Here is a 26,530-nt window from a genome sequence, read left to right on the forward strand (position 1 = left end):
AGGAAAAATGAGATTTATGTCATTTGAGCCAAATGTTATGATATTCAAGGATTTCTTCAGTAACAGATTTTCACATCGGTGACAGTCCACTTAACAAATTGAAAATGTTCCTGCTATCAATCTCTCTATCATGTATTTGTTCAGTAAAGTACATGTAACAATTTTCCATGCCCAATTGAAAGAGAACATGCCCATTACAATCTGCTAAATGACATTTATTCCAGGAAACGAAACTGTGCGACTTAATTTTTTTCAACTGCACAAAATCTCAAAGGGAAAAAGCAGATTTTTTTATCAATTTGCCTACACAGGCCTAGAATCTGAGTCAGTTTAACTATTTTAGTAAAGTAGAACCTATACTCATTTCATGCATTTTGTAATTCACACCTTTGTAAAAAAAAAATTTTTTTTTAACCAAATCAGAAAATACTGATCAAAAACAAAAAAAAAGGTTTTGTAAGTACTAGCACCGGTTAGTCAACCTCACGTTAAATTTTACACCAGCCCTATTTGAATCATTCCCTTACATTTCATTTTGATAAAAACAGAAGGGGTAGAACAAGGAGGAAAAAAAACGAAAAGAGAATGAGAGGAAAGGTTCCATGCAATACAGACCACACAAAAACCATCGTTCTGGGACCAAATGTCTCAACATTATCATTTTACTGTGATATGAACTTGACATGATGGGTGCTGTCTAAAATTTCAAGCATGTTTGTAGGGAGTACAAAGTACAGATGACCCATGAAATTTCTTGCATGAAATGTGATGACATTACTCCATGGTCTGAATAAATGAATGAATACCACCTCTCTCTCCATCTATATATCCATCAATATCTATTTATCTGGTGTGCATGAGTTTGTGTATGTGGTGGAGCGGGGGGGATGACCATTAAAAGAAAGAAGTCTTAAAGGAATCATAGGACTAAACAAAAGTATTCAGAGGGTTTTTTTGTTTGTTGGATTTTTGTTTGTTTTTTTAACAAGTATTTTTCTCGTTCCAACTTTCTCTGTGAAGTGTTAAGTGTACATGCTGACCTCTACTCACCTATATAAGTAATAATGTTTTGCCTGCTTCCATGTTCAAAGTATATTATTCAAGGATTTCGTATTTGTAATTCTTTCCTCCATCTTCGTCACAAACTTAGGAGGCAAAAACTGCATTTCTTTAAAAAAAATGACCAAAGAAAAAAATATTGTTTGTTAGCGAGATTGTCATCCACCAAATTGTGGAATAACTAAAGACATTCATACCACTATCAACAATAATACCTTTATTTTAGTGGCTTGTATGTCCCTCATTTGTGTTCTGGATTTAATCAAGGAAAAATCATCGACACCAGATCTGTCTTGGCTCCAATTAGTGCACAAATTAACAAAGTGGCATGCATAATTAAGAGCTCAGAATGGAACATTCAACATGAACTCGCACTCTCAGCCCCCCCAAAATCCCCCACCCCCTTTTTCACACACACTTCACAAAACAAAAAGAAAAAAAACCCTTCAAAACTCCCCCCCACCCCCCTCTTCCTCCTCCCTCCTCTTTCACACACACACTCTCCACACACACAAAACATCTTCAAAGCTATGAAGGCCCACTCTGCCATGACTGTTGACGTTAACTCACTCTCAGTGAAATGAAGGAGCAATGACCAACATGGAAAATGCCACCATGAATTGTCAATCTGATCAGCAGCCAGCCATCATTATCGTCCACAAAAATATCAGTGTAGCTGATCTTGAAGAAGCTAAAAACAACAGCATGGACTTTATGAATGCATAAACAGCAGACAAGCTTCAAAGTGGAACACTGAAGATACAACAGAGAAAGTCAGAAGAATATCCAATGCTTCTCAAGATCAGAAAAGCTGAATCAACTGGCAAAGACCAAGGAAAGACTTTGCTTGAATTTCCCATCACCACAGCATTCAAGCTCAGTTCCAAGCTGCATTCATGTTGCCCATTTTAAAGCCAAAAGCAATCACAATTCACACTGAACCCAGGAAGCACTGTTCCATGTGAGTTGCTTGATAATGACTATCATGATGGCAACATTACCAATAGCAACAGAGGACCAGTTGATGAGTAAATCAAGACCAGAAGCTTGATTATTGGTACGAAAACAGAAACTTTCAAGACTAACAGAAGAGCAGACAAATAACAGTAAAAAAGATTTCTTCTTTTAAATTAGATTTTATATAGTTGGAGACTCTTTCTAGTTTAAATACTGTCTTTTTCCATTGCATGTCTTGAACTAAACTGTCATTTATTTCCCATTTATTTTCATACTTTTTAATGTAAATGTTAATGTTGTTCACATTCATGGCAGTAACATATAACAGAACAGGACAAATCAACAAGAAAAATCCAAGACAGTTTGAATGCATGCTAACACATGATTCACAAATCATTTCATACAACAGTGATTCCTATGTTAATCTTTTCTGCACATTGATCACAGCTCAATCAAGATTTTTTTCTTAAAAGAAGTAATCCCCAAACCCCTTCTCATATTTCATTAGCTTATTAGTAATGCCTTTACCTTCTCTGTCATTTGTACCACTGTATTCGGCAAGAGCAATAACCTGTGCAGACATACCCTCTTCCTTTAATTCAATCCAACTTATGCAACCTGTCCATACTATTTGTTAACTCTTGCCAAACAGCTAGTTACGTGTTTGTTTCAGCACTGTTTCTGCTTCAACTCAACAGAAAACACCTGACAGGAGGAAATAGGTTGCTCGTCAGCTGCTTATGATAAGCATTATTTTCTTAACATGAATAATCCTTTAAAAACTATTATCAATACAAATAACCTCAAAACAAAAAGCAAACATAAAAGAGCACTATCAAGCACTTCTATTTCTAGGAACTGAATTGGAACTTTTTCCCACCCAGCCATCTGCCACCAATCTGGTTCAAACAATTTTCAGAATTTTTTTTACGAGTATGTATGCATTAAACCCCGACATAAACAAATAACTGGCTATGGTTGGCAGTATTTTTGTACTCAAAACTGTAACATTATCACACAAACAATACAGCTATCAGCACACACATCAGCACTAAGCTGAGCAGTTAACAGCATGCACAAAAAGCAGCCAAAGAGGTTACAGAAGTAGAATGTTATTGTCTTCTTTCCTTCCTCATTCCCCTCCATTTTTCTTTTCTTTTTTGTGTATATGTGTGTTGTTTGGAGCATAACTGCAATAACAAACTGTTTTCTTTCTGTGCTCTCATTTTAAACTGGTATACATGAACCAAATCTCCATGAACATTAACTTGGAAAACTTGTCATGTACAACCAGTTTCCAAGCAGAGAATTACACTGTCACCATCCAAGACAATGGGAAGAAATAAATAACGAAATATTGCACAGCATTTTTTTTTTTTCAACGTCTCCATCAATTGAAATAAATGTTCTTTTTGGAAAAGCCCAAGTAAAAACAATGATACATGAAGAAATGTTCTCTCTGTGGAGGAGAGTGATCATTTCGGCTTGGGCAGTCAACAAATCCCCCCCACCCCCTCCGAACAATACAACAGCCCATTACAGACAGAAGAACACCACTGCTTGGTTAGGAGGGCAAACAAAAAACACTAATCACTACACAGACTCCTCCATGCAATTGGAAACAGCAGTGCATGTGCAGTGTTGGGAATGTAGCTTACTAGATGGTGTTTGTTCACCTTCTGCAGCTCCTCCAGTATTTGCCGCTTGAACTGCTCCTCTTTGCTGCCCCCACTGTGATCTAGTAGTTCCTTTGCCATGATATTGTTAATGATGGCCTCCACCTGACATACACACATACGTGCATAATGCACATCCGTATCCGCCCATGCCCATAATAAGCACACACACATACGCACACACACACTCACACACACGCAACTGCACACACACACACACAGGTACACGCACACACACACACACACAAAAGGGCGACCAACCAAAGATCTTCTGGGTCATAGCAATGTTCTAATACGGGTCACATTGATAATTTTATTTGAAGGTCATCTCAGACAACATTTGCTTTCAATTTTAAACACAAAAATATGCACAATGTGCACCAGCACACACACATGAGAAAGAGGATGAATATACCAAATACTGGAGTTTTTAAAGTTGCTTAGTGCAGTGTGATTTCCCTCAACTTTCATATCAAAACAGGAAATGCTCTGAAGTACTCACATCCAAGTCACAGGCTCGCCATCCCCAAAACTAAATGTTTTCAAAACTAGCCAGTGAAAAACCGCATACAGAAGCCATAATCTAATTTTCACTCTTCAGAATATTCAGATGACAAGTACATGGCCAAGTCCACAGAAATTATAGTGGGATATCACTGACTTACAGAACGCTGAATTACAGAACCTATGCAGTATTCTGCATTTGTTTTGTAAACTGCAATGACCCACATTAAGATTAGGTCAGTCTACATGAAATCCAATTTTTCTGTAAATATCCACAATCAAGGGATTAGATCATCTCAGAAAAATGGATATTTGTATTTGTATTTCTTTTTATCACAACAGATTTCTCTGCGTGAAATTTGGGCTGCTCTCCCCAGGGAGAGCGCGTCGCTACACTACAGCGCCACCCTTTTTTTTTTTTTTTTTTTTTCCTGCGTGCAGTTTTATTTGTTTTTCCTATCGAAGTGGATTTTTCTACAGAATTTTGCCAGGAACAACCCTTTTGTTGCCGTGGGTTCTTTTACGTGCGCTAAATGCATGCTGCACACGGGACCTCGGTTAATCGTCCCATCCGAATGACTAGCGTCCAGACCACCACTCAAGGTCTAATGGAGGGGGAGAAAATATCGGCGGCTGAGCCGTGATTCGAACCAGCGCGCTCAGATTCTCTCGCTTCCTTGGCGGACACGTTACCTCTAGGCCATCACTCCATATATGCCTGAATGGTCTGTAGCAGATAAAATAATATGCATAGAAAAACAGAACTGTGTCAAATGTCCTTTCTTTTTCTTTTCTCTTTTTTTTTTTTTTTTTTAACAATAAAAAAAAATCTTTTTCCTCTTCAGTTTTGTGCTTAAGCACACAGAATATTTTATGACACATTCACCAATCCACAGTGACCACTAAAATGACACTTCTAGTGACATGACAAGTGTTCAGTCCACGACCACTACTTGGAAACAATCTCATGTCAGTATGCTAGCCCTTTTCAACCACATTATTGAGACACAGCAGAAGGGGAATAGCAAAGAAAGAGGAAAGAACCTTTTATTTTTTTTTTTTTTCAAATCAAAATGTGCAATGAACGGTTTAAAACAAGGAAAAACTTTTTTTCTTTTCTTTTTTTTTATAATAAAATTTTTTTTTTAAACCCAGTAAATTCTGTCAGAAAAAGGAATTTCTTCTATTTCCAACTGATGACAGAAAACAACTCATCAGTAAAAATAGACAGGAGCAACTATCTGAGAAAACAAAATATCAAATAAAGGGAAAAAGAGGCGAATGGAAGAAGATGTGAAAAAATCCAAAGAAAGAGAACAGAGGCAAAAAAGGAAAGAAAATGCATGATTCAGTACCACGAAAAATTCCAATGAAACTAAAGGAACACTGAACATTTCACTTTCAAACGTGCTTCCAGGGACTATGAACTACACATTCACAACAAAGTTCTTAAAGCAGCTATTTATGCCATATGTTGTTTACATCTTGACTGAAAGTAATTTTTTTTTTTTTTTTTTTAACTGACTTTATTCACTTATTTTTTTTACTGGCTCAAAGATAACTCTGCTATGTTCTGGGAACTAAAGAAAGAGCAGCAATATATGCAACGAAAGTCACAGAAAGAACTCAAAGCTTGCCCTATTAATCTGATAACACTACTGTGAAACTTAGACCATTACTGGCAGGTTTCTGGAGTTAAAATGGGTCTTCTATTTGAAAGGTGATAAGGTGGTTTAAATTTCTGAAAAGCTAATATGATATTTCTTATGTTTGCTGACATGTTTTCTGGGTATTAGAAAACAATGAAAGACTGGGGTTTAGAAGCAGTCATAAAAACCCATAATAAAGCAGTAATGTTTTGCAGCAGGTCAAGTCACAGTATACTTGACTATGACTCTGACTGGAAAACAAATATTCCAATAAACTGAAAGATTTTATTTTCTACAGCAGTTAAATTCAAGAAAATTATATGAAATCAACTCAATCACACTTTCTGCATACATGCATGCAGAGCACGACCTCAGAGCTGAAGCTGCTCTGCTTCTATTTAAGCAGAAGAATCTTGGAGTTTTTACTAAGACTTCACACTTTATGGAAAGTAACACATGATTGCAAATGACAGTTTGTTTCTAAATGGATCTCCCTCCCTTTGAATATGTCTACGATTGACAATTTGAATGTTAGAGTATGTTCAAATGACAAACCCACAGAAATCTAAATTTAGGGCTGACACATTCAGAAAAATGTTGACTCCTGGATTAACTCAATGTTAAAAAAACTGTTGGATTAGTATCAGAACAAGGCTCTGATGACGAAGATAAAGTAGCATTGTAGAGTTGTTGTTTTTTTGGTGTTTCAAATGGATACCAAGGAGCACAATGTGTAATTTGTTTCAAATGGATTCAAAGAAGTCAAAAGTATAATTAGTGACAGAATAGTGACTAGAATAGACTTCTGTGTGACTAACATCATGGAATCTATATACCTTTTCGTGTGGACTATGGAATATTCATATTTGCATCTACAGAGAAAAGGTAAGAAAATCTATGAACCGGTTTTGCACTTTCTTTTCATCATTTTGTCTGAGTGTCAGGGTGGTTTTTGTATTTTTTTTCAAAAATCATGAAAAATCATGTGATTTCTGGGTATATGGCTCAAAGTTGTGTCAGTAACTCCACTGAGTTAAAATTACCCTTGGACAAAACACTACAAAAGGCACCATATTTTTCAAATGTCAATAAATAAAGGCATAAATAATTAAAACACAGATAAGATTAGTGACTCACCTTCATGGCAACATTTTCTTTATTTTTTTCTTCGGTTATTTTTTGGCAAGCTGTAGCTTGTATTCTAACAAGGATATCTCCTCATCAAGCTTCTCCTTATCAAGCTCCACCTATTTCTGCACTGCATGTCCTCTGTGTGTTGTGTGTTGTGTGTGTGTGCGACTGTGAGTGTGTGTGTGTGTGCGTGTGTGCGTGCGTTTCTGTGTGTTCATGCTCTTTTCTTGCTTGTCTTCTGTTAAAAGTTCATATCATAAATCTCTGGAAGATCAACTCCTGTAACCTGACTTCATTCAGGTAGTATTGCAATTATTAAACAATACTTCTGCACCATGTTTAATTTTTTCCCCTACCTTCATGTCTCTTATTTCCATCGTAAGTTGTCATTAAAATATTTCATAAGTATGCAATAAAACTGATTCAAATAGACACCATTTATACACAGATAAACACTGATCAAACAGCATGAGAATGTCTGACAGGAATCAAAATAAACCAACCTCAACCTGTTCTGCTCACAAATTACATTTGATGATAAAAAGATAAGAATAACTTTTTAATCTCTTGAGGAAAATCCATTTCACCTTTTAAAAAAAAATATATATATATAAATATAAATATTGTAGTCATCAATATGATTCAGCAGAAACCTTGACAGTCAATGGCTGTTTCTATCATACCTTTTCTGTGGCTTTCTCATCAGTGAGGTCAGCCAGGACGGCACCTTCATGGTTCATCTGCTGAAGAGGGTCAGCTATCACAGTGTTGTTGGTCTTCCCCACCAGCTTGCCTTCCACTCCACTGGTGGGAACTGCTCTTTTCCCCACCACCTTCCCCCCACCCTGACGCTCAGACACCTTGCCTATGACATTACCACACACATACACACACACTGTTAATATACTTCCAAGCAAATACTTGTTCATACAAATGACCTGTTACTCCAAACTGAAGGGCTTAAAATTAACAGCAAAATTAAATCCTTATCATCAATGCAACATTTCGACTAGTACAAAATAAATTCAATCTATCTCTTGCTGAAATGTTGTTCATTTTGACACAGAAACTATACTTGCTATGAACTGCCAAGTGCAACATTTTGACTGGTACAAAATAAATTCAATCTATCTCTTGCTGAAATGCTGTTCACTTTGACATAGAGACGATACTTGCCATGAACTGCCGAGTTCAAGCAAACATCATCTATTTTTTATTCAATTATGAAAAAAGGTTGAAGCAATCTTGACTACACAGACATCATCAGAAAAAAGAGTGCTTTCCCCTTAACCAATTTTTTTTACAAATCAATATTTGTTTTCAGTTACTGTTAGCTATTCCTTCCAACTTTTCACTGACACCAGCTGTTTCAGTGAAGTTCCAAGAGCTTTATGAAAATCAAGTGGAATGGTAAAACATATTCATGCAATATCACTGAGATGCATACTGACCTGGACTAGAACTGAAGTTGAGGCAAGTTGGTATCTGGGAGTCAGGCTCACTGGGTGGGACAATATGAGCAAGGCCTTGCACAGGAACTCTTGGCTGAAAAGTTCACAGTGGCAAAATTAAATCATCATGAATCACAAACATTCACACACATGCACACCCAAAGGGGAAAGTAGTCAGCAAGAGTTAGACATATAAGGTATAAGTTTGTTGAAATCGCTGCACAGGCAAAATCTATTATCCAGAAAAACAAAATGCATGGAGTTAAAGCTATCATCAGAACCAAAAAATCACACTTGGCAATATACAAAAAAAATTCGAACTTTTGGGGCACCACTATCCTTCATATATACACAATGATTGACACATCAGAATGAAATAAGATATTATTCCCCTAACATTACGTAATGACATAATTCAAAGCAATGTGCTGTTAATCTGATCATGAACACTTCAACATCAACTATGCCACCCTGTCCTCCCATCCCAGCCTTTCGCTTTTTTTTTAACAGAGCAGATATATCACAGCAAAATGCAGAGCAACTTAACAAATTACAACATACACACATTCAACAAGTGTACATAAAAAACAATATACTGACAGATGAGGCCTCTTTCAGAAACATGAACACCACAATATATCTAACTGCCTGTCAACAATACACAAACAGGTGCAGCCTCTTACAGAGTTATAAATACTACATCTACATTCCTATCTTAACATTACAGTGACCGATGTGGCATCCTTCAGGGATACGACTACTGCATCCCCAACACCATTTTACAACACGAGTATCTACCTCCTCCAGAGTTCCCTGGGTCATGTTCATGTGAGGCATGTCGGGCTGGGCCAGGTCCATGGAGGAAGTAAGCATCAGGCGGTTGGGCCACTCCAGCAACATCTTGACCACCGTCGTGTGACCCCCTTTGGCAGCCTCGATGATCATCGTGGAGCCATCCTGCAAAAAGAAAAACCACATCATTTTTAAACTAAATTACACAAACTATGGAGTGATGGCCTAGAGGTAATGCGTCCGCCTAGGAAGCGAGAGAATCTGAGCGCGCTGGTTTGAATCATGGCTCAGCCGCCGATATTTTCTCCCCCTCCACTAGACCTTGAGTGGTGGTCTGGACGCTAGTCATTCGGATGAGACGATAAACCGAGGTCCTGTGTGCAGCATTCACTTAGTGCACGTAAAAGAACCCGCGGGAACAAAAGGGTTGTTCCTGGCAAAATTCTGTAGAAAAATCCACTTCGATAGGAAAAACAAATAAAACTGCATGCAGGAATAATACAAAAAAATGGGTGGCGCTGTAGTGTAGCGACGCGCTCTCCCTGGGGAGAGCAGCCCAAATTTCACACAGAGAAATCTGTTGTGACAAAGAGAAATAGAAATAGAAATACAAAATACAAATATACCCTGACCCACTGGTGCAGACCCTGTCCTGTCCATACTTCTAGTCCAGCCATGCAGAGAAATCCCAAGTAGCTGCAGCTAGCAGCCTACCTTGTATGTTGCCTCCCTTGTGTTTACCAAGCAGCATCCGCAGCTATCCTGGTTTCCTGACCTGTCCTACATTTGTGGCTGTCTTTTTCACATTTTCTCCTTTCTGTCCTTTCACTGACTTCCTGTATTTGCATGTTACCGTGTTTTCAAATGAGACACAAGGCTATCTTAATGCTTTGGGCGATCAAGCCAAAAGTAAGCCCAGATTGAACCTGAACAGTGCAAAACAATCTCCCCCCACCTCCTCTCTAATTCTGGGAGTCCTGAATATGGTGTGCCTTCACTGAAAATGTTGGTAAAATGTGTTGATTTTATGCGATTCCACTGGTACAGGGTTTCACTTGCTGATGAGGCAGACTGATTTTCAACTACTTTGTAACTTTGCTGTCTGTTCAACAAGTAATTTTTTGCTTTTTTTCCCCCCCTATAAACCAAGACACTTATGAATCCTTGTCTGACACACTATCACGATTTTTTCTTATGAATCCTTGTCTGACACACTATCACGATTTTTTCTAATGAAGCCTTGTCTGACACACTGTCACAATTTTTTTTCTGTGAGGTATTCATATTCCTGTTACAAACAAATTAGCTCAATTGTTCACCATAATTTTCTGAAATAACATGCAAAACATGTTTTTCAATCTTGTGCACTTTATTCAAGGCCAGTTGGGTGTCAACTTACAAGAGTACAATCTTTGACATTTGAACTTGATAATCTTGTTACTATACATCCATTTGTATTCATGTGTGTGTGTGAGTGCACACCCACCATATCTGTATATGTGTATAATGTGGTGGGTTTGCATGTGCATATGCACAACTGTGCATATCTGTGTGAAAGCTATGGTTTTTCTTGAAGGTTAGGCAAAGTATATTACCTCTTTGTTGTAGACCTCATTATAAAACAGGGAACATAAGGCACGGAACATATCTGACACAAGACCAACCTGAAGACAAAAACAACAATCAGGTACACTACCTTCAGCTTGTGATTGGGATCAGCTCCATTGTTCAAGAGCTCCTCCACCACCTGATGATGACCTCCAGCACAAGCTAGGGAAAGTACTGTGTGGTCGTTGGTCGATGTGCTGCGGTTCACGTTGGCCCCTGTCACACATCACACTCTTGTTCAAAGCTCAGACCTGCCAACCCCACAGTTGTCAGTAATATTTTGGAGAAAATAACAGTAGCAAATGCCATCTGTCCCTAGCACACCAAAACATTTTCTGCAAAAGACACAAACATATGCACATAATGACAGGCCTGATTATCATAGGTTCTGCTGTGGATCCAAGAAACTCTTGTGTCAAACATTACCTCATCACTATTGTCAACCGTGCATGCTTTGTCTGCAGGTGTCATCTTCAAACTGATCCGGGAGAGAGGGGGTGTGAGAACAGTTTATTTAATCTGACCATAGCATTTGCTACACAAGCTCAACAAACAGCACTCAACCATAGCAAATTATGTTCATTATGTAGCAGCTGACAGGTCTGATAGCTTTGACCTTGCCTGACTATTCTACACATCTAAACAATCCTTCACCATCAGTCCTAATTATCTACAAATGTTCTCTGCTGCTTTTGAATTCAACTCATGAAGACATTGAAATTTTCATTTACCACAACCCCCAGCCTGAACCCTCAAAGTTTCACAGATTTGATTTCTGTTTTTTTGTTTTTTTTAAAATAAGGCTTCTTTAACAAGTATCACAATCTCTCGCTACATATGCAAATTAACTGTCACTCAACTGATTTAGAAATGACAAGAACAGACAAACCATTTTTAAGATTTGTGCAGTAAGCTCATTTTCGTGATCACCAGAGGCAGTCTTAGCCAATGGTGTTCTCAATCTAACTGGTCTAAGTGATTACATTTCAATTCTGGCTAAGCATCTTTTCCACTGTATCTCAGAAAGTGAGACAACATTAAATGCTTTGTTCTAACTGACCTTGTTTGATCAGGTACTTCACGGTACACAAGTGACCAGCCCGCGCTGCCTTCATCAACGGGGTGCGTCCTCCTTCACTTTCATGTTCCTGGTCACAAAAAGATTTCCCCCCATTAAGTCTGTTAAATACAGCATATTTGCTATTGTACACACAGGCATGAATCAAGGTGACTGTATTATCCAAAATTCAAGTCAACAAGGATAAAGGAATATACAATCAATCCAACCATGTGGGAGTTTATGTATTTCAGTACTGGCAGATTCATGAGTGTGACAGATACAGAAACACACACACACACACACACACACACACACAAATGACCACACACAAAAAAAGACATCAACTTGAATTTATGATCAACAATGTAACGAAAGACCGAAGCAATCAACCAACATACACATTACATAATTCATCACAATGTCTCATTAAGTCTTACGCTGTCTGTCTTGTGTAAATTGTAGAGAATTTATTTTTATGGAAATATCTTTTTTCATGAATTATTTAACTATAATATGCTCAATCTTCTAGATCTGCAGTAACTTACCAGGAAGGCACCATGACTTAGAAGTCTCATTGCCACATCAGTATGACCATTCTCACAAGCGTAGGTCAATGCTGTGTCATTTGTGCCAGTCTGTGCATGGACATTTGAGGCTGCAACACAATTTCAAGCATGGGTCTTACAGATGCTGAGACATAAGACCTTCCTTTAATTATCTACAATGTAAGTATATGGATGCGGGATTCCAGAACTGCATTTAAAAAAAAAATCACTTCAACACAGATCTATTTAACTAATCATATGTAGCCGAAAGTTGTTGTTTTTTAAAATCAATTGAGGAGAAATGGAAGAATAAAACAGTTTAAAATTTGCATCTTATTAAAAAAAAATAATAATAATAAAAAAAGGCAAAAATGGACAAAGGAGAGAAAAATCAGCTTGTGGTTCTCAGTGGCAATGGCATGCCCTCATAATACCTTTTTGTAATATATTTTTTATTCCCAGATTGTAAATGTACATGAAAACCAGTTTTTACAGTATTTTTCTTGGTTTTATGTTGTGGAATGAGTGTGTTTATGTTGTGAAAAGTGGTGGTTTTTTTTCTCTGAAAAAATGTATATCCATGTTTACTACAATTACTGAAAATATCAAACAAGTAAATTGTCACATCATAGCCAAAGGTGTAAGGGAAAAAAACAAAACAAAAATCTTTGATATATCCTAGCAAATGAATAAGCTGTCAACAGTTCAGTGAACCTACCCAGGAAAGCGGTATTTTGCCCTGGCACACAGTATTACTGGTAGGGTTGTTTCATGGACTACCATGCCAGGTTACTGAACTGGCATTACCTTTTTGTTAAAAAGTTTTGTTATACATGGAAACCAGTTTTTGCAGTGTTTCTCTTGGTTTTATGTTGTGGAATGAGTGTGTTTATGTTCTGAAAAGGGTTTTCTTTGTCTGAAAAATATCTTGTTTTTCCATGTTTACTATAACAATTACTGATAATATCAAACAATTGTATTGTCACATCACCGCCAATGGTATGAGGAAAAAGCATGCAATATATCTTAGAGATATGAATGAGCTATGAACAGTACAATCAACCTACCAAGGAAAGCTACATTTTGCCCTGGCGCACAGTATTACTGGTAGGGTTGTTTCATGACTACCATGCCGAGTTTGAGCACTGGCATTACCTGTATGTTATATATCTTTTTTCTCAGTTGAAAATTATATTAAAAAAAAAAAAAATCAAATTTTACAATGTGTTTGTTGTCATATGCTCTGGAGTGTGTGAGTGTATGTTCCGAAAGTATGGGTTTTTTTTTTAAATATAAAAAATGTCATGTACATCCATGATTACTACATCAGTTTCTAACATCATCAGAAAATTATGATGTCACAGCATAGCCAGGGGTATGAGCAAAAAACATGCCAAAATTCTTAGAGATATCTCAATAAATGAATGTGCAGTGAACAGTCAAATGAACCTACCCAAGAAAGCACAATTTTAGCCCAGCACACAGGAATACAAACAGGGTTATTTAGTATGGCACTGAAGGGGTTAATGATCACAGCATCACACAAAATGTAATGTTCACCAAAACATTATGTTGGAATAACATCTGACCTGCATTTTGAATACAATGCAGAAGAAGACTTTTTACTTGGTTCTGTGTTAAATGCCTTTTTTTCTTTTCTTTTCTTTTTTTTTTTTTTTTGTAGGCCTTCAATAAAATCTGCTTTGCTTTTAAAAACCAATATTCAAGATCTGTTGGAGCAACATCATCTTATATTTCCATCAGTTGTAATCAATTTTCTGAGCCCAACAATACAAAATGGCGCCCATGAAAAAACTTCAAGCCACAGATAGGCAAAGGAAACTATTGTCCATGCAGGCCAAATGGAATTTCCCTAAACAAATTCAGGTGTGGCTATTTATTGGACAATATGCAGAGTTTTCATTCCTCAGTTTATGCCCAAACTGACATTTAAAAATCGTAAAAACACAGCCACACAGTGGATGGTAGACAGGTCTGGGAACAGCATGATTTTTTTGCCTCTCCAAACATCCTAAGTCTAACTAAAAAAAAGTCCATTGGCAATCGTTTCATTAGGTCTCAAAAACTAAAACACTGATTGACTGATAAGATCTCTGCTTACCTTCCCCAAGCAAAAAATCCACAAGATCCAGATGCCCTTCCTGCGATGCCTCCATGAGAGGAGTGGAGCAGCCCAGCTCCAAGTCTGCTCCAGCCTTGATCAGAAACTCTGCTACCTCTTTGAACCCACCACAGCAGGCCAGTGTCAGAGCTGTCTCCTGCGTCTCTTCTGTCTGGGCATTGATGTCAGCACCTGAGTTTAAGAAAAGAACCGTTCTTAGCATCTCATTACTTTTTGCGTGTTTTTTGCTTACTGTTTACATGAGAAATTCAAGTATATCATTGTTTGAGCTGAGAATCTTTTGATCCACAGAAAACCTGGACTGAAAGTGTACAGTTCAAACAGGATCTGTGAAATCATGAAATAAAAAATAAATGAGTTGGTGCACATTAATCAAAACATTGTGTTAAAAAGCACTGGCATCTTGTCCATTTTTACTTTCTCCCGATCTTTGAAAACCTTACCATGAGAGAGAAGCAGAACCACCATTTCACCATGCCCTTCCCGGGCTGCCTCCATGAGCGGCGTGTATCCCTCATCATTGACTTCCTCGATGTTGGCCCCACGTTCGATCAGGAGGTTGGCCAGCTCCACATGGCCGCCACAGGCTGCCAGGGTCAGGGGGGACTCAAAGCTGTCCACTGGCATGTTGACCTGCACAGTCAGCAAGTCTCGTTAGTTAAAGAACAGGGAGGGCAATGGGGTGAAGAACAATACTTTCCACTTCGAGTTCGATCTCTCCATTCAAACATTTTAAGACACAGACTGACACGTTGGCCCGCATTCAACTCATGTCATTTATCAAGGTTGTGAAAGAGTTTGTTGTCGGTTGACTGCTTTCTACCCAACTGCCCCATTCCAAACACCAAACCAAACCTTTTATCACAAATTAAGCTTTATCAAAGCTCTTGCATCACACAAAAATCTCTTTTGCTCACTCAAACTGAAGTGTGGAAGAAAGAGAGACTTGAACATTCTTTCCATCAAGTGGATTAGCTTCCTTCGAAATATATACCACTGACTTCTGATTGATATCACTGTAATATACCATGCATTTTCATGTTTTTTCTGTTAAAGATACAGAAATCAGCAACCGCAGGCTTGTGTGCTAATCAGATATGGAACAATCTTGGTAAAGTAGAATTAAAATGAAGAAGAAGAAAAAAGCAAGACAGTATAGCAAAGTAAACCGTAAAAATTAATTATGTCAACTTTTCACCCTGTACCTAAACATCAAAACTGAAAACTAATACAAACTACATCAAACAAGAACCGCCAAACAGAATACTCTGCTTGCACTACGCTATTCCAGCAAACTGACCTGAGCGCCACTGTCCAGCAAGAGGCGAGCCACTTCCACGTGTCCATCCATGGAAGCCTCCATCAGAGCTGTGTGCATTTCGTCAGTTTTGTGCTCCTGGTCAGCCCCAGCATCTAGCAAGAACTTCACCATCTCCAGATGACCTGCACAACAAAAACACATATAATTCTCACACACAAAGCTGCAAGGAAAATGTTATCTTCAGTGACATATAAAGGATGAGGAAAGCTGCTTATTATACAAAAGAAGCATTACACAAAAGAAGCTGGGGAAGAAGCATGACTGATTAAATGGATAGCAAGAGTAAAAACTGCCAAGAATTCAGTCTGGTCCCAGGTCAGTTATTCAGAGTAGGAACAATAGAATTTGTTTCTCTCTTGTCTGAGAACCCAGGGCTTGACATTAACGGTTGCCCAACTGCCCGGGGCAAGTAGATCATCGTGTCGGGCAAGTATTGCCCAAACCAAACTTGCCCAACCGGGCGAGTTAAGACTAGCATGTTTGTTTTCAAAAATATCCATCACGCTTCCAATACCGATCGTCTGACACTCTTCCTCTAGCAGACGATGTTTTGGGTCTGACTGTGACAAGTGGTAACCAGGAGAAGAGAGCTGTCATGCAGCTCTAAAAGGTGATTTGCCATTGGTTACTATTTTTGGAGAGCCATTGGTTATTTTTCTTATAGCGTAGTTCATCTTCCGCACATCACATCACAACTCAAAAAATCATGTCACAACATACTCTGTCGTTCCACTTTAAACAAAAAAAACACACACCATAGTTTGTTTCTATGACAGACCTGTTTACCAGTACCATTTTGGGGTAATTTGTACATCATTTTGACTTAGAATACACCAGTACGCTAAAAAAAGATTTCAGTATGACTTATGAGGAAAGAAAAAAATGTTTTGGCCAACCATAGGGGTCCACAACAACAAAGTGGGGAGTTTTGATGCTGCTCATGTGGCGATGGGTTCTTCGGAGGAAAGTTCACTGCCTGCACCTGCCCATCGGTGTTACATGATGGCCAACCAGGCCTGTCTGTGGTCAGTCCAAGAGGGCAACCTACATGGATGGCTGTACCCATCTTCCTCCCCCCACCCACCCCCACTCTTCCTCCACCTACACCTCACCCCTCCACTTGCAAGGTTGTCAAAATCACTGCCGCGCTATCCCTTTACCACCCTCCCCTCCTTTCTTTGACCATGACCTGTCTGCCTTTCTGTCTCATTCAGTTTCTTTTTCTCTCTCACTCTCTCTCCCTCGCATTTCAGTGTCAAGGTCCAGTTGGTTTATCAAAAAGGAAACAGCTATTCTTTGGAATCATAATTTAAACCAAGTCAACACAAACATGACCTCCACAATCCCCCCCCCCCCCCCATTCCTTCACCCCCCTCCCCCCTAACTTTCTCTTGCTCCCCTCCTCCAGACACTACCTCCTATATTTAGACTTGCTTATCCTTAACCCACACCCCCCCCCCCTCGCCCCCTCCCAAAACCACCCACCCCTTTTACATGGTCACACTGGGAATAGCAGAAAGGATGGAGGCAGGGTAGGGGTCAAAGTCCAGTTTTGCTGAGGGGATCGACACATATCAAAAGACATTGTGGAAAGCTCCGTTGCTAAGCAACCTCCATGTTAAATGTAATTAAAAAAAAAAAAGGGTTTGACTACTTCTTTGTGTGTGTGTGTTTGTGTGTGTGTGCGCATGTGAGCATTTGGTGATGCATGTAAGTTTCTGAAAGTTGGGCAAGTGCAAATTCTGTCCGGGCAAGTGAATTTTCCAGTGACTTGCCCAACTGGGCAAGCGGGAAAAAAGTTAATGTCAAGCCCTGGAGCCACATGTCACAAGATGAAACACTATTCTACACTGAAGCACTGACATATCTGAACTAACACCAGCCTTTTGCCATGGTTTTCTGGCCTCCTTCCCACCACCTACCCTACACTTCAAAGACCATGGTGACTAGTGTTCTCTATTACTACTCTCAAACTCTGAAGCTCTGTAAAATGCACTCCATTGAAAAAATTCTAGACCCCAAACAATAAAATAACAGATTTGTTTTTCCACTGACAAAACTGTGTGGCCAGCATCCTTACCTTTGTAACAGGCCAGAGTCAGTGCACTTTCCTTGAACTCATTGGAGTGGGTGTTGATTCCTGCTCCAGCTGCCAGCAGCTGCTGAGCAATGTCCACATGCCCAGCACTGGCTGCCTCCATCAATGGGGTATGGCCGTTCTCGTTGTGCACTTCGACCAATGCACCATTGGCAATCAACTCCTTCACAACGTTTGTGTGGCCAGCACAGGCAGCAGAATGCAAAGGGGTGTTACCTGCAGTGTCATCATCTACAATGTTCATATCAACATATTTTGTTAATAAAATGACAATGACAAAATCACAAACAAAAAATCCAAAATGTATTTAAATAAAACCAGAACAACCGAAAATAGCAATCCTTCCATTTCATAAGAAAGTTTGATGATTGGATATACAACAAATAAACATACAGATATAGCATATTCTGGGGTTGTTTTTGGTTGTTGTTTTTTTAATATTTATGTTCCAGATTTTCATATATTTTTTCCTACACTTATTCTCCTAAGTATATCTCAAGCAAGTGCACATAAACCCTACTGGACACACATACAAGAACCTCTGCACACACAAAAATACATCATAATTCAACAAGTCAATCAATCAGTCTGCAAAGTAACTACCCTGTACAACCCACTACAATCTAGTTCTGATACCTCCATGTTCAACACTGGCATTTACAGCTCAAAGGAAAAGAATGTGGGACAGCCTGCCAAATTACCAAAAAGGTAATCTTTTCTAACCAGCTAAATGGGCATATAATACAACCAATTAAAAACCAAAACAAAGATAAAAAAAAAAAACCAACAAATAAACAGATATGTAAATCCTAAGCAAGGATACTGTGAATAAAAAAAAAAAGTAAACTCTTAAACTAATGAAAGGAGATCAACATTTAACACATAATGGAAAATTACACGACTCAAACCCAAACTATCAACAATAAAACTGCTTGAAAGGAATTAGCACTATCAAATAACATTCAATAAATACTGCATGTGACTAAGTAACAAAATGAAGTTACAACAGACCAAATACAATAACCAAATCGGGGTATCACAAAGACTTGGTTTTCACACCTGAATCAAAAATAATCTCGCACTCAAGTCAAAAACAGCACAAAAGCATGAAATAGAACTATCAATCTTTCTATGGGTATCCATACCCACAATCAATTACAGTATCATACAAATCAAAGATCCCATAATCCATGTCAGTGTTTGGCAGACCATGGACACAAATATATCCAATGTGGCCCACCCTAGAAGATAGGTATGTCTGCCTGAACGGCAGACTACAAATGGTCATGCTTTTAAAAGCTGACTCATAAAAACAAGTGGACCTGGGAGCTACAGCCTAAGAATACAGCAGCAGCAGCAGCCAGCATGAAAATCAACAAGCCGAAACCTCACCAGCAGAAGACTGTGCATTGACATCGGCTCCATGCAGAAGCAGCAAGCGGACAATGTCCACAAACCCGCCACTTGCAGCCTCCATCAATGGTGTACAGTCTCCTTTGATGCCACGGTCTTCAACATTGGCATTCATAGCTAACAGAACCTGGAAAGTAGGGTGATAACTCATTTCCAATACTAGGAAGATTCATGGTTTTGTTCTGTCATATTCTGGGATAATAAGTTTCTTCAGGCTAACATCAACAATATACTGGGCCGCTTGATCAAGTATCAAGAATGTAGTGTGTACCAATTAAGTAAATGCTGTCCAATGAAGTCTTCTGAGCAGGTAGAAAAATCAAAGGTACACATATGTCGTTCAACAAGTTGACCTTACAGCAGCTACTTTTCCAGACATGAAATGTCATCCATAAAATCCAAATTCTGAATGTTATGCCAAGATACTATATTGTTTGCATATGTATACATCAGTTTTCTCACCCATCAGAACAGTTCAAGTGTGTGAAACGTGGTGTGTCCTTAATATATCACCAAAATCATGATCACTGTAGCACTATTTAGTCCTTCAGCTCATAACCCCATCTAAAGCAAAGCAAAAACGAGTCCTTAAAAGCAATACCTGAGCCAGTTCATAATAGCCTGCAGAACACGCCAAGGACAGGAGACTTTCCCCTTCTTCAGTTGTGTCAGGAACACTGCCACTTTCGTACAGTTTGCGAACAGTACCTGCGTCCCGCTCAGCAAGGGCTTGAGCTCTGCCAAAGTAAAACACTCTGACATAAAATTTTAATTAAACTATATTCATATCCTGAACTAAAAACAGCATCAATCAACTGATTCATCTTCTTTAATTTCTGCAATTCTTTTCTGGTGTCTGTGAAACACTGACATAAAAACTGAATCAAACAATATTCATATCCTGAACTGAAAGCAGCATCAATCAACTGATTCATCTACTTAAATTCCTGTAAAACACTCTGACATAAAAATCTAATGAAACAATATTCATATCCTGAACTAAAGAACAGCATCAATCGATTCATCGACTTTATTTTCTGCAACTCTGGTATTAGTGGTCAATGCTATTAAGGTTGGAACACAAAATGACATAACACTGCTTGAATTATCAGCTGAAAATAAAAAATAATCTAAAATTTAAACTTACATACAAGCCTACAAGTAAAACAAGACTTTTCTGTATGGATTATGTGTTGGTTTGTGTTGTCTTTTTACACACCAAGCACTGCTTAAAAAATAGACAAAACAACAAAAATGAAATCTATCCAATGTCACTCAAGTTTTCTGTATGTGATAAACCTCTTTAAAACTGCGCTTGGCTTAGGAAATGTGTACCGACTGTTTACACCACTGTTAATACACATGACTTTTACATATTACATCAGTAAAGCCGCTCTGACCATCATCACCATGACTTTTACATATTACATCAGTAAAGCCGCTGTGACCACTGTCACCATCCTCAACTGTTCATCACTTACAAATGCATGAGACTGGGATCCTGCCTTCACCAAATCAGCTCTCAAGTGAAAATAAATGGCTTTTTCCACACACAAACACACATACCCACACGCACAAACACACACACAAAAAACACCAACAAATGCTGATCCAGACTGTTGTTCACACAAAAACTGTTTCTCAACACTGTCTCCAGCATAATCAATTTATATGGAGCAATAAAGACTTTTTTTTATTTGACTTGATTTCAAGACTCCCATTTTCTTAACATGAGTATCAGATAACACAAGCAGATTTCTCTTCATCCCAGAAACTTGGGCGCCATTTCATGTTCCATTTCTTTATCATCCTTCCAAAATTGGCTTTTCAGTTGATCCACTTCCACCCACAACACACTTGCAATATATTACTGAATGGCTACTTACTGTCCAAGAAAAGGAAACTGATTACTGATAAGAATAGATATTGCTTACCCCTCTGCTCCCTGTGCTTGACCCTGTTGTTCAGAACGCATGCAGTTTATGGCCTGGGTAGCTTCATCCAGTGCACTGCTGACTGATGAGGTCAAAGTACGCAAAACTTCAGGGTCAGTGAGAGCTTTCCCGTCCTTTGAAGAGAGTTTGCTGATGCCTGCAGTTAACACCAAGATTAACTCAGTCCATCCTCATGACTGTGAATGAGTGCTCAAGACTGGGTCAGACAGACAGACATGGCAAGAGCACACTTGTGAGTGTATTTTTAGGTTTGAGTGAAATCCAGGCTTTGACACACAACTCGCAGACCTGGAAGAATTTGGTGAACAGTTCTGTGCAGTACCCCAATGACTCTTCACAGAGTTCAGGGAAGAGAAGAATGAGCGTGTGTGTACAAGCATGCCTTCATGATTGTCACGTAATATTCATAATCATATGCAAATGCAATATTCCAGGAATTCTTGATTGAAGTTAAATCCTACTTATCAATAATCAAATAAAACTAATTAGTTCTTGCAGCAGGTTCTGATACAAACCAATCACAGCTTAAATATTATCCTTTTACCTTTGTCATCATGAAAAACAAGAGAGGCAAGGCCTTCTGGACTCACTTGTGATATGTTTTTTGTGTTGTTTTTTTTTAAAGATAAATAAAAAATATATAAAACATATATATTTTGTTTTAATCAAAAATCATTAAAACGTGTTCTGTATTTGATATTACAAAGCTTCAGGTTTTTTGTTTTTGGTTTTTTTTAAGCCATAAAGCAGATTGGAACCAAGCATGTTCAGGCAAGAGAAAACAGTCTTACACACAATGCTAACGTCAACAAATGACATTAAAAAATATCTGTATTGATGTGTAGCAGCAGAGCAATAGCTTCAAAAGAGGAGAATGCTACACCTAAGTCGTAGCATAAACAGGTCTGAAGTGGAAATGTTTAAGTTAATCACTGACACACAGACATTCATTCACACACGCACAACCACACACACACACACACACATACACACACAACCAAACACTGGGTTATAACAGACTCACTTTGTTTACACAAGTGAGTCCAAAACCAACATAAAGCATTTTATAGTTTATTCTTATTGCTTCTTTTTGACTGAAATGTATGTTAAACTGAATACACATGCAGACAATGTACAAACTGTCACCTCCAGGCTATTTGTTATCAACGATCAGAAAAATGGAAAGACAAGCCAACCAACCAAATTGAAGAAAACAAGATATTGTCCTGAACAACAACAAAACAAAGAAGCAGAATGTAGAAATTAAACTTAATGAATGGCAACTGAACAAATTTATGTATTTTCTTCTTCTTTTTTTTTTTTTTTAAGTGAATCAAAAAGCGGTTTTTCAACATTCACAAAACTTTCTCCAATGACTTTCCCAGGACACATTAAAAGATCTGTCTTAGCTTTATGAAACCAGTAGTCACTGTGCAAAACATTTTCAAGAACTTGCAACATTACACTCGCAAATAAAATTTCATTTGATTTATTTCATGTCTCTGGGAAAAAAAAAGTACAAATTGTAATTATAAATGTGGGAAGAAGGGGATGTGAAGGCAAGGATGGGTGATGTACATCATGACCATAAGGTAAAATTTAGTCATCACCACAACTAAGTCATCTTACACCAATTCCCTTATTCCCCATCCATATATCATGCCCATACATATTCATACAGCTCTTACTAACATGTATCTGTGAATCTGAAACAGTTTATGAGAAACAGGTACAGGACACATCACCTGCAAAATAATTTCAGTGACTTGCCTTGTTTCTCTCACCTCTGTTCATGAATGGCAAGGGGCAGAGGATTTTTATTCTTCACCTTTGTCCATGGGCTGCAGGTCCACATTCACTCATACAGTTTTTAGTTGAATTCATGACATGGTAATTTTTTACCAGGCAGCCATATTCCAATTTCAGGGGAGTGCACGCTTTTTAAAGAAAGTTGGCTTTTACGTGCACGACTTATTACCATGCCATTCAAGCATCCACACACTAAATTCCATGTGCACAATCACACAGTTTCTGTTTGAAAAGCACCCCAGATTCCACACAAATAATACTACTGTGACCAAACTATAATACAACACAATACAACACAATATCTTCATTTATACATGTGGACTTTAGTTAATGTGTATGACTTTTCACCCTGCCACTCAGGGCGCACACACTGGATCAGAATACTATACCCATGGAACACTAAACACGGATTACAGGATCTTTAACATATGGATCTTAACACAGATTACAGGATCTTTAACATACAGATTTTATTTTCTCATGCAAATAAACATGCAGATGGTAGGTCTGTACTAGTAGGCCTCCTTCGGTCATGGTTGACCATAGAGAGAGTATATCCAACCTAATGTCTAACTGGGCTCTCTGCTTGGACTAAACAGTGTCACCTGTGACTGTAGAGACCAATGCAAGAGAGACAGTCTCTGTCGCAACGGTCACATGTGTAAGCTGATGCTGGTCTGTTGGCTGCCGTCCCTTTTCTGTGAGCTCGCTTATCTGCTGCAGCAGCTGACAGTTTGTCCTCACCAATCAGTAGCTGATTCTTGAGAGTGCTTCTCCAGCTGCTGCGGTCATCTGCAAGGTCCTCACAGGACTCAGTGTTGATCTCAAGCGCCTTCCTGTCACGTTTGCAAACGTCTGTATCTCAGCTGTGGGCGGCCGATGCTTCTCTGCACTGTGGCGAGCTCTCCATAAAGGATGTCTTTTGGGATGCGACCATCTTCCATGCAGTGAACGTGGCCCAGCCAGTGCAGCCGATGCTGTCTCAGCATGGTATACATGGGAGGCCAGCGCGAGTCAGGACTTCAGTGTTTGTCACCTTGTCTTGCCAGGAGGTGCCGAGCATACACCGTAAGCTTCTCAGGTGGAAGGTATTGAGCCTTTGCTCCTGATGAGCATGTGTGGTCCACACCTCACTGCCATACAGCAAGGTGCTGAGGATGCAGGCATTGTATACAACCATCTTTGTCTTCGTGGTCAGCTTGGGATTTGTCCACACTCTCTTGTGCAAGGCAGGCTAGCATTGTGGCTGTCTTCCCGATCCTCTTGTCGATGTCGGTGTCAAGGGAGAGGTTGTCGGTGATGGTGGACCCAAGGTAAGTGAACTGATGGAAGGCTTCAAGCTCGCAGTCATCAATGGTGATGGCTGGTGGAGATGGCGTGTCTTGGCCTAGGACGTTCTTTGAGACTGATGGTCAGACCGAAACCTTTCCAGGCCTGGGAGAAGCGGTCCATTAGTGTCTGCAAGTCCTGCTGGGTGTGGGTCACAACTGCGGCATCATCCACAAAGAGCATGTCTCTGATGAGGGCTTCGCGGACTTTTGTCATTGCTCTGAGGCGGGCGAGATTGAAGAGCCTGCCATCTGATCTGATCCACATGTAGATCCCTTCCTGCGCTGTGCTGAACACATGCCTCAGGAGAAGAGCAAAGAAGATTCCAAATAGGGTAGGGGCGAGGACACAGCCTTGTTTGACACCGCTGCGTACGTCAAAGGGCTTGGAGAGGTTACCATTAAACTGCACCGTCCCTTTCATGTTGGAGTGGAAGGACTCGATCAAGCTGTGCAGTTTGGGTCGGGGCAGCCAATCTTTTGAAGATCCCTGAAAAGGCTGTGTCTGCTGACAAGGTCAAAGGCCTTTGTGAGGTCAATGAATGCAACATACAGGGGCATCCTCTGCTCTCTGCACTTCTCCTGGATTTGGCAAAGGGGGAAGATCATGTCTACAGTGGATCTCTCTGCTCGGAAACCACACTATGATTCCAGGTAAACGCGTTCGGCCAGTTTCTGCAGGCAGATTAAGAGGACCCGAGCGTAGACATTGCCTACAATGCTGAGAAGCGAGATGCCTCTGTAGTTGTTGCAATCACTCCTTTCACCCTTGTTTTTGTACAGGGTGATGATCTTGGCGTCCCTCATGTCCTGCAGTACAGCTCCCTCATTCCAGCACTGACAGAGGACTGTGTGCAGAGGATGCAGAAGAGTAGTCTTGAAGTGTTTAATGAGGTCTGGGGGAATTCCGCTGCTGCCAGGTGCCTTGCCTGATGTTAGGCTGTTAATGGCCTTGCTGAGTTCGTACTCCGTTGGTTCTGCATCAAATTCTTCCATGACCGGTATGCACTTGATAGCATCGAGGGCTGAGTTGGACACCAAGTTTTCTGTGGAGTAGAGATCGGAGTAGTGTTCCACCCATCTCTCCATCTGCTGGCTAGGATCGTTGATTACTTCCCAGTGGAGGATTTGAAGGGGGCAGTCTTGCTCTGTGTTGGTCCCAGTACCTTCTTGATGCCATCATACGTCCCTCGGATGTTGCCTCTTTCAACAGCATTCTGTTATCTCTTCACTGAGCTCTGTCCAGTACTCATTTGCACATCGCCTGGCGTTAAGCTGAACCTTACTCCTGGCGGCCCTGAGGATTTGCAGGTTCTTCTCACTGGGTGACTGTTTGTACTCGGTGAGTGCAGCGTGCTTGGCCTCAATAGTGGGAGTCATCTCTGATGATTTGGCCTCAACCAGTCGTGGTTTTCTTCCCAAAGGTGGCCATAGCAATGCGGTGCATGGTGTCTCGTAGCATTTCCTATCTTTCTGTGGCAAGAGTCTCTGGGCTGCAATGCATCGAATTCTCTCTCAAAGGCCTCTGCGAACTGTTCTACAAAGTCAGGCTGAGACATCTTGCTGACGTCAATGCAAGTGTTCGCTCGTTTCTTTAAGCAGTGGAACTTCTTTGGTTGCAGTCTGATCTTGCAGCATACCAGAGAGTGGTCCGTGTCGCAGTCTGCGCTGTGATAAGAGCGAGTGTGGAGAAGGTTTTTGATGGCAGCTCGTCTTACTAGGATCAGATCCAGTTGGTGCCAATGTTTTGTCCTGGGGATGTTCCTTATGGTTGATGTGAGATTTTCATAGAACTCACCCTTGACGTCTGGACAGACGGACAGAATTGGAGCATATGTGCTGACGAGAGTGACATAGCCTTCAGAGGTGTTGAGGCGGAGAGTCGAGTCACTCTGAACCACCGCTGCCTTGTTCGATTATGTTGAATAGGCTGTTCCTGACTGCAAAGCCTACTCTGTACTCTCTTGGGACATCGAGTTCTTTCCTTGCCAGAAGGTGTAGTCCCTCTCATTTAGTGTTCCTGAGTCAGCC

General features: G+C 39.7%; 1 protein-coding gene across 11 annotated transcripts in view; it reads right to left on the minus strand.

Annotated features, from left to right (window-relative positions):
* The window catches only part of LOC143292366 (ankyrin repeat and KH domain-containing protein 1-like), a 72,155-nt gene that overhangs the window by 39,233 nt on the left and 6,392 nt on the right, over positions 1–26,530 (minus strand). For 6 of the 11 annotated variants that reach the window (XM_076602568.1, XM_076602563.1, XM_076602566.1 and 3 more), the window contains exons 3-16: positions 21,342–21,498; positions 20,009–20,144; positions 19,387–19,534; positions 17,977–18,225; positions 15,876–16,018; positions 15,019–15,208; positions 14,555–14,746; positions 12,433–12,542; positions 11,888–11,975; positions 10,916–11,043; positions 9,226–9,384; positions 8,428–8,521; positions 7,660–7,841; positions 3,675–3,797 (exon numbers count right to left, since the gene is read on the minus strand). In XM_076602568.1, coding sequence (XP_076458683.1) covers positions 3,675–3,797; positions 7,660–7,841; positions 8,428–8,521; positions 9,226–9,384; positions 10,916–11,043; positions 11,888–11,975; positions 12,433–12,542; positions 14,555–14,746; positions 15,019–15,208; positions 15,876–16,018; positions 17,977–18,225; positions 19,387–19,534; positions 20,009–20,144; positions 21,342–21,498 — 2,099 coding nt within the window. The remainder of the gene's footprint in view (positions 1–3,674; positions 3,798–7,659; positions 7,842–8,427; positions 8,522–9,225; positions 9,385–10,915; positions 11,044–11,887; positions 11,976–12,432; positions 12,543–14,554; positions 14,747–15,018; positions 15,209–15,875; positions 16,019–17,976; positions 18,226–19,386; positions 19,535–20,008; positions 20,145–21,341; positions 21,499–26,530) is intronic. The other 5 variants (XM_076602571.1, XM_076602564.1, XM_076602572.1 and 2 more) reach the window with 4 other exon arrangements.

Source organism: Babylonia areolata, chromosome 18 (genome assembly GCF_041734735.1).
Source record: "Babylonia areolata isolate BAREFJ2019XMU chromosome 18, ASM4173473v1, whole genome shotgun sequence".
In the NCBI taxonomy this organism is placed as follows: domain Eukaryota; kingdom Metazoa; phylum Mollusca; class Gastropoda; order Neogastropoda; family Buccinidae; genus Babylonia; species Babylonia areolata.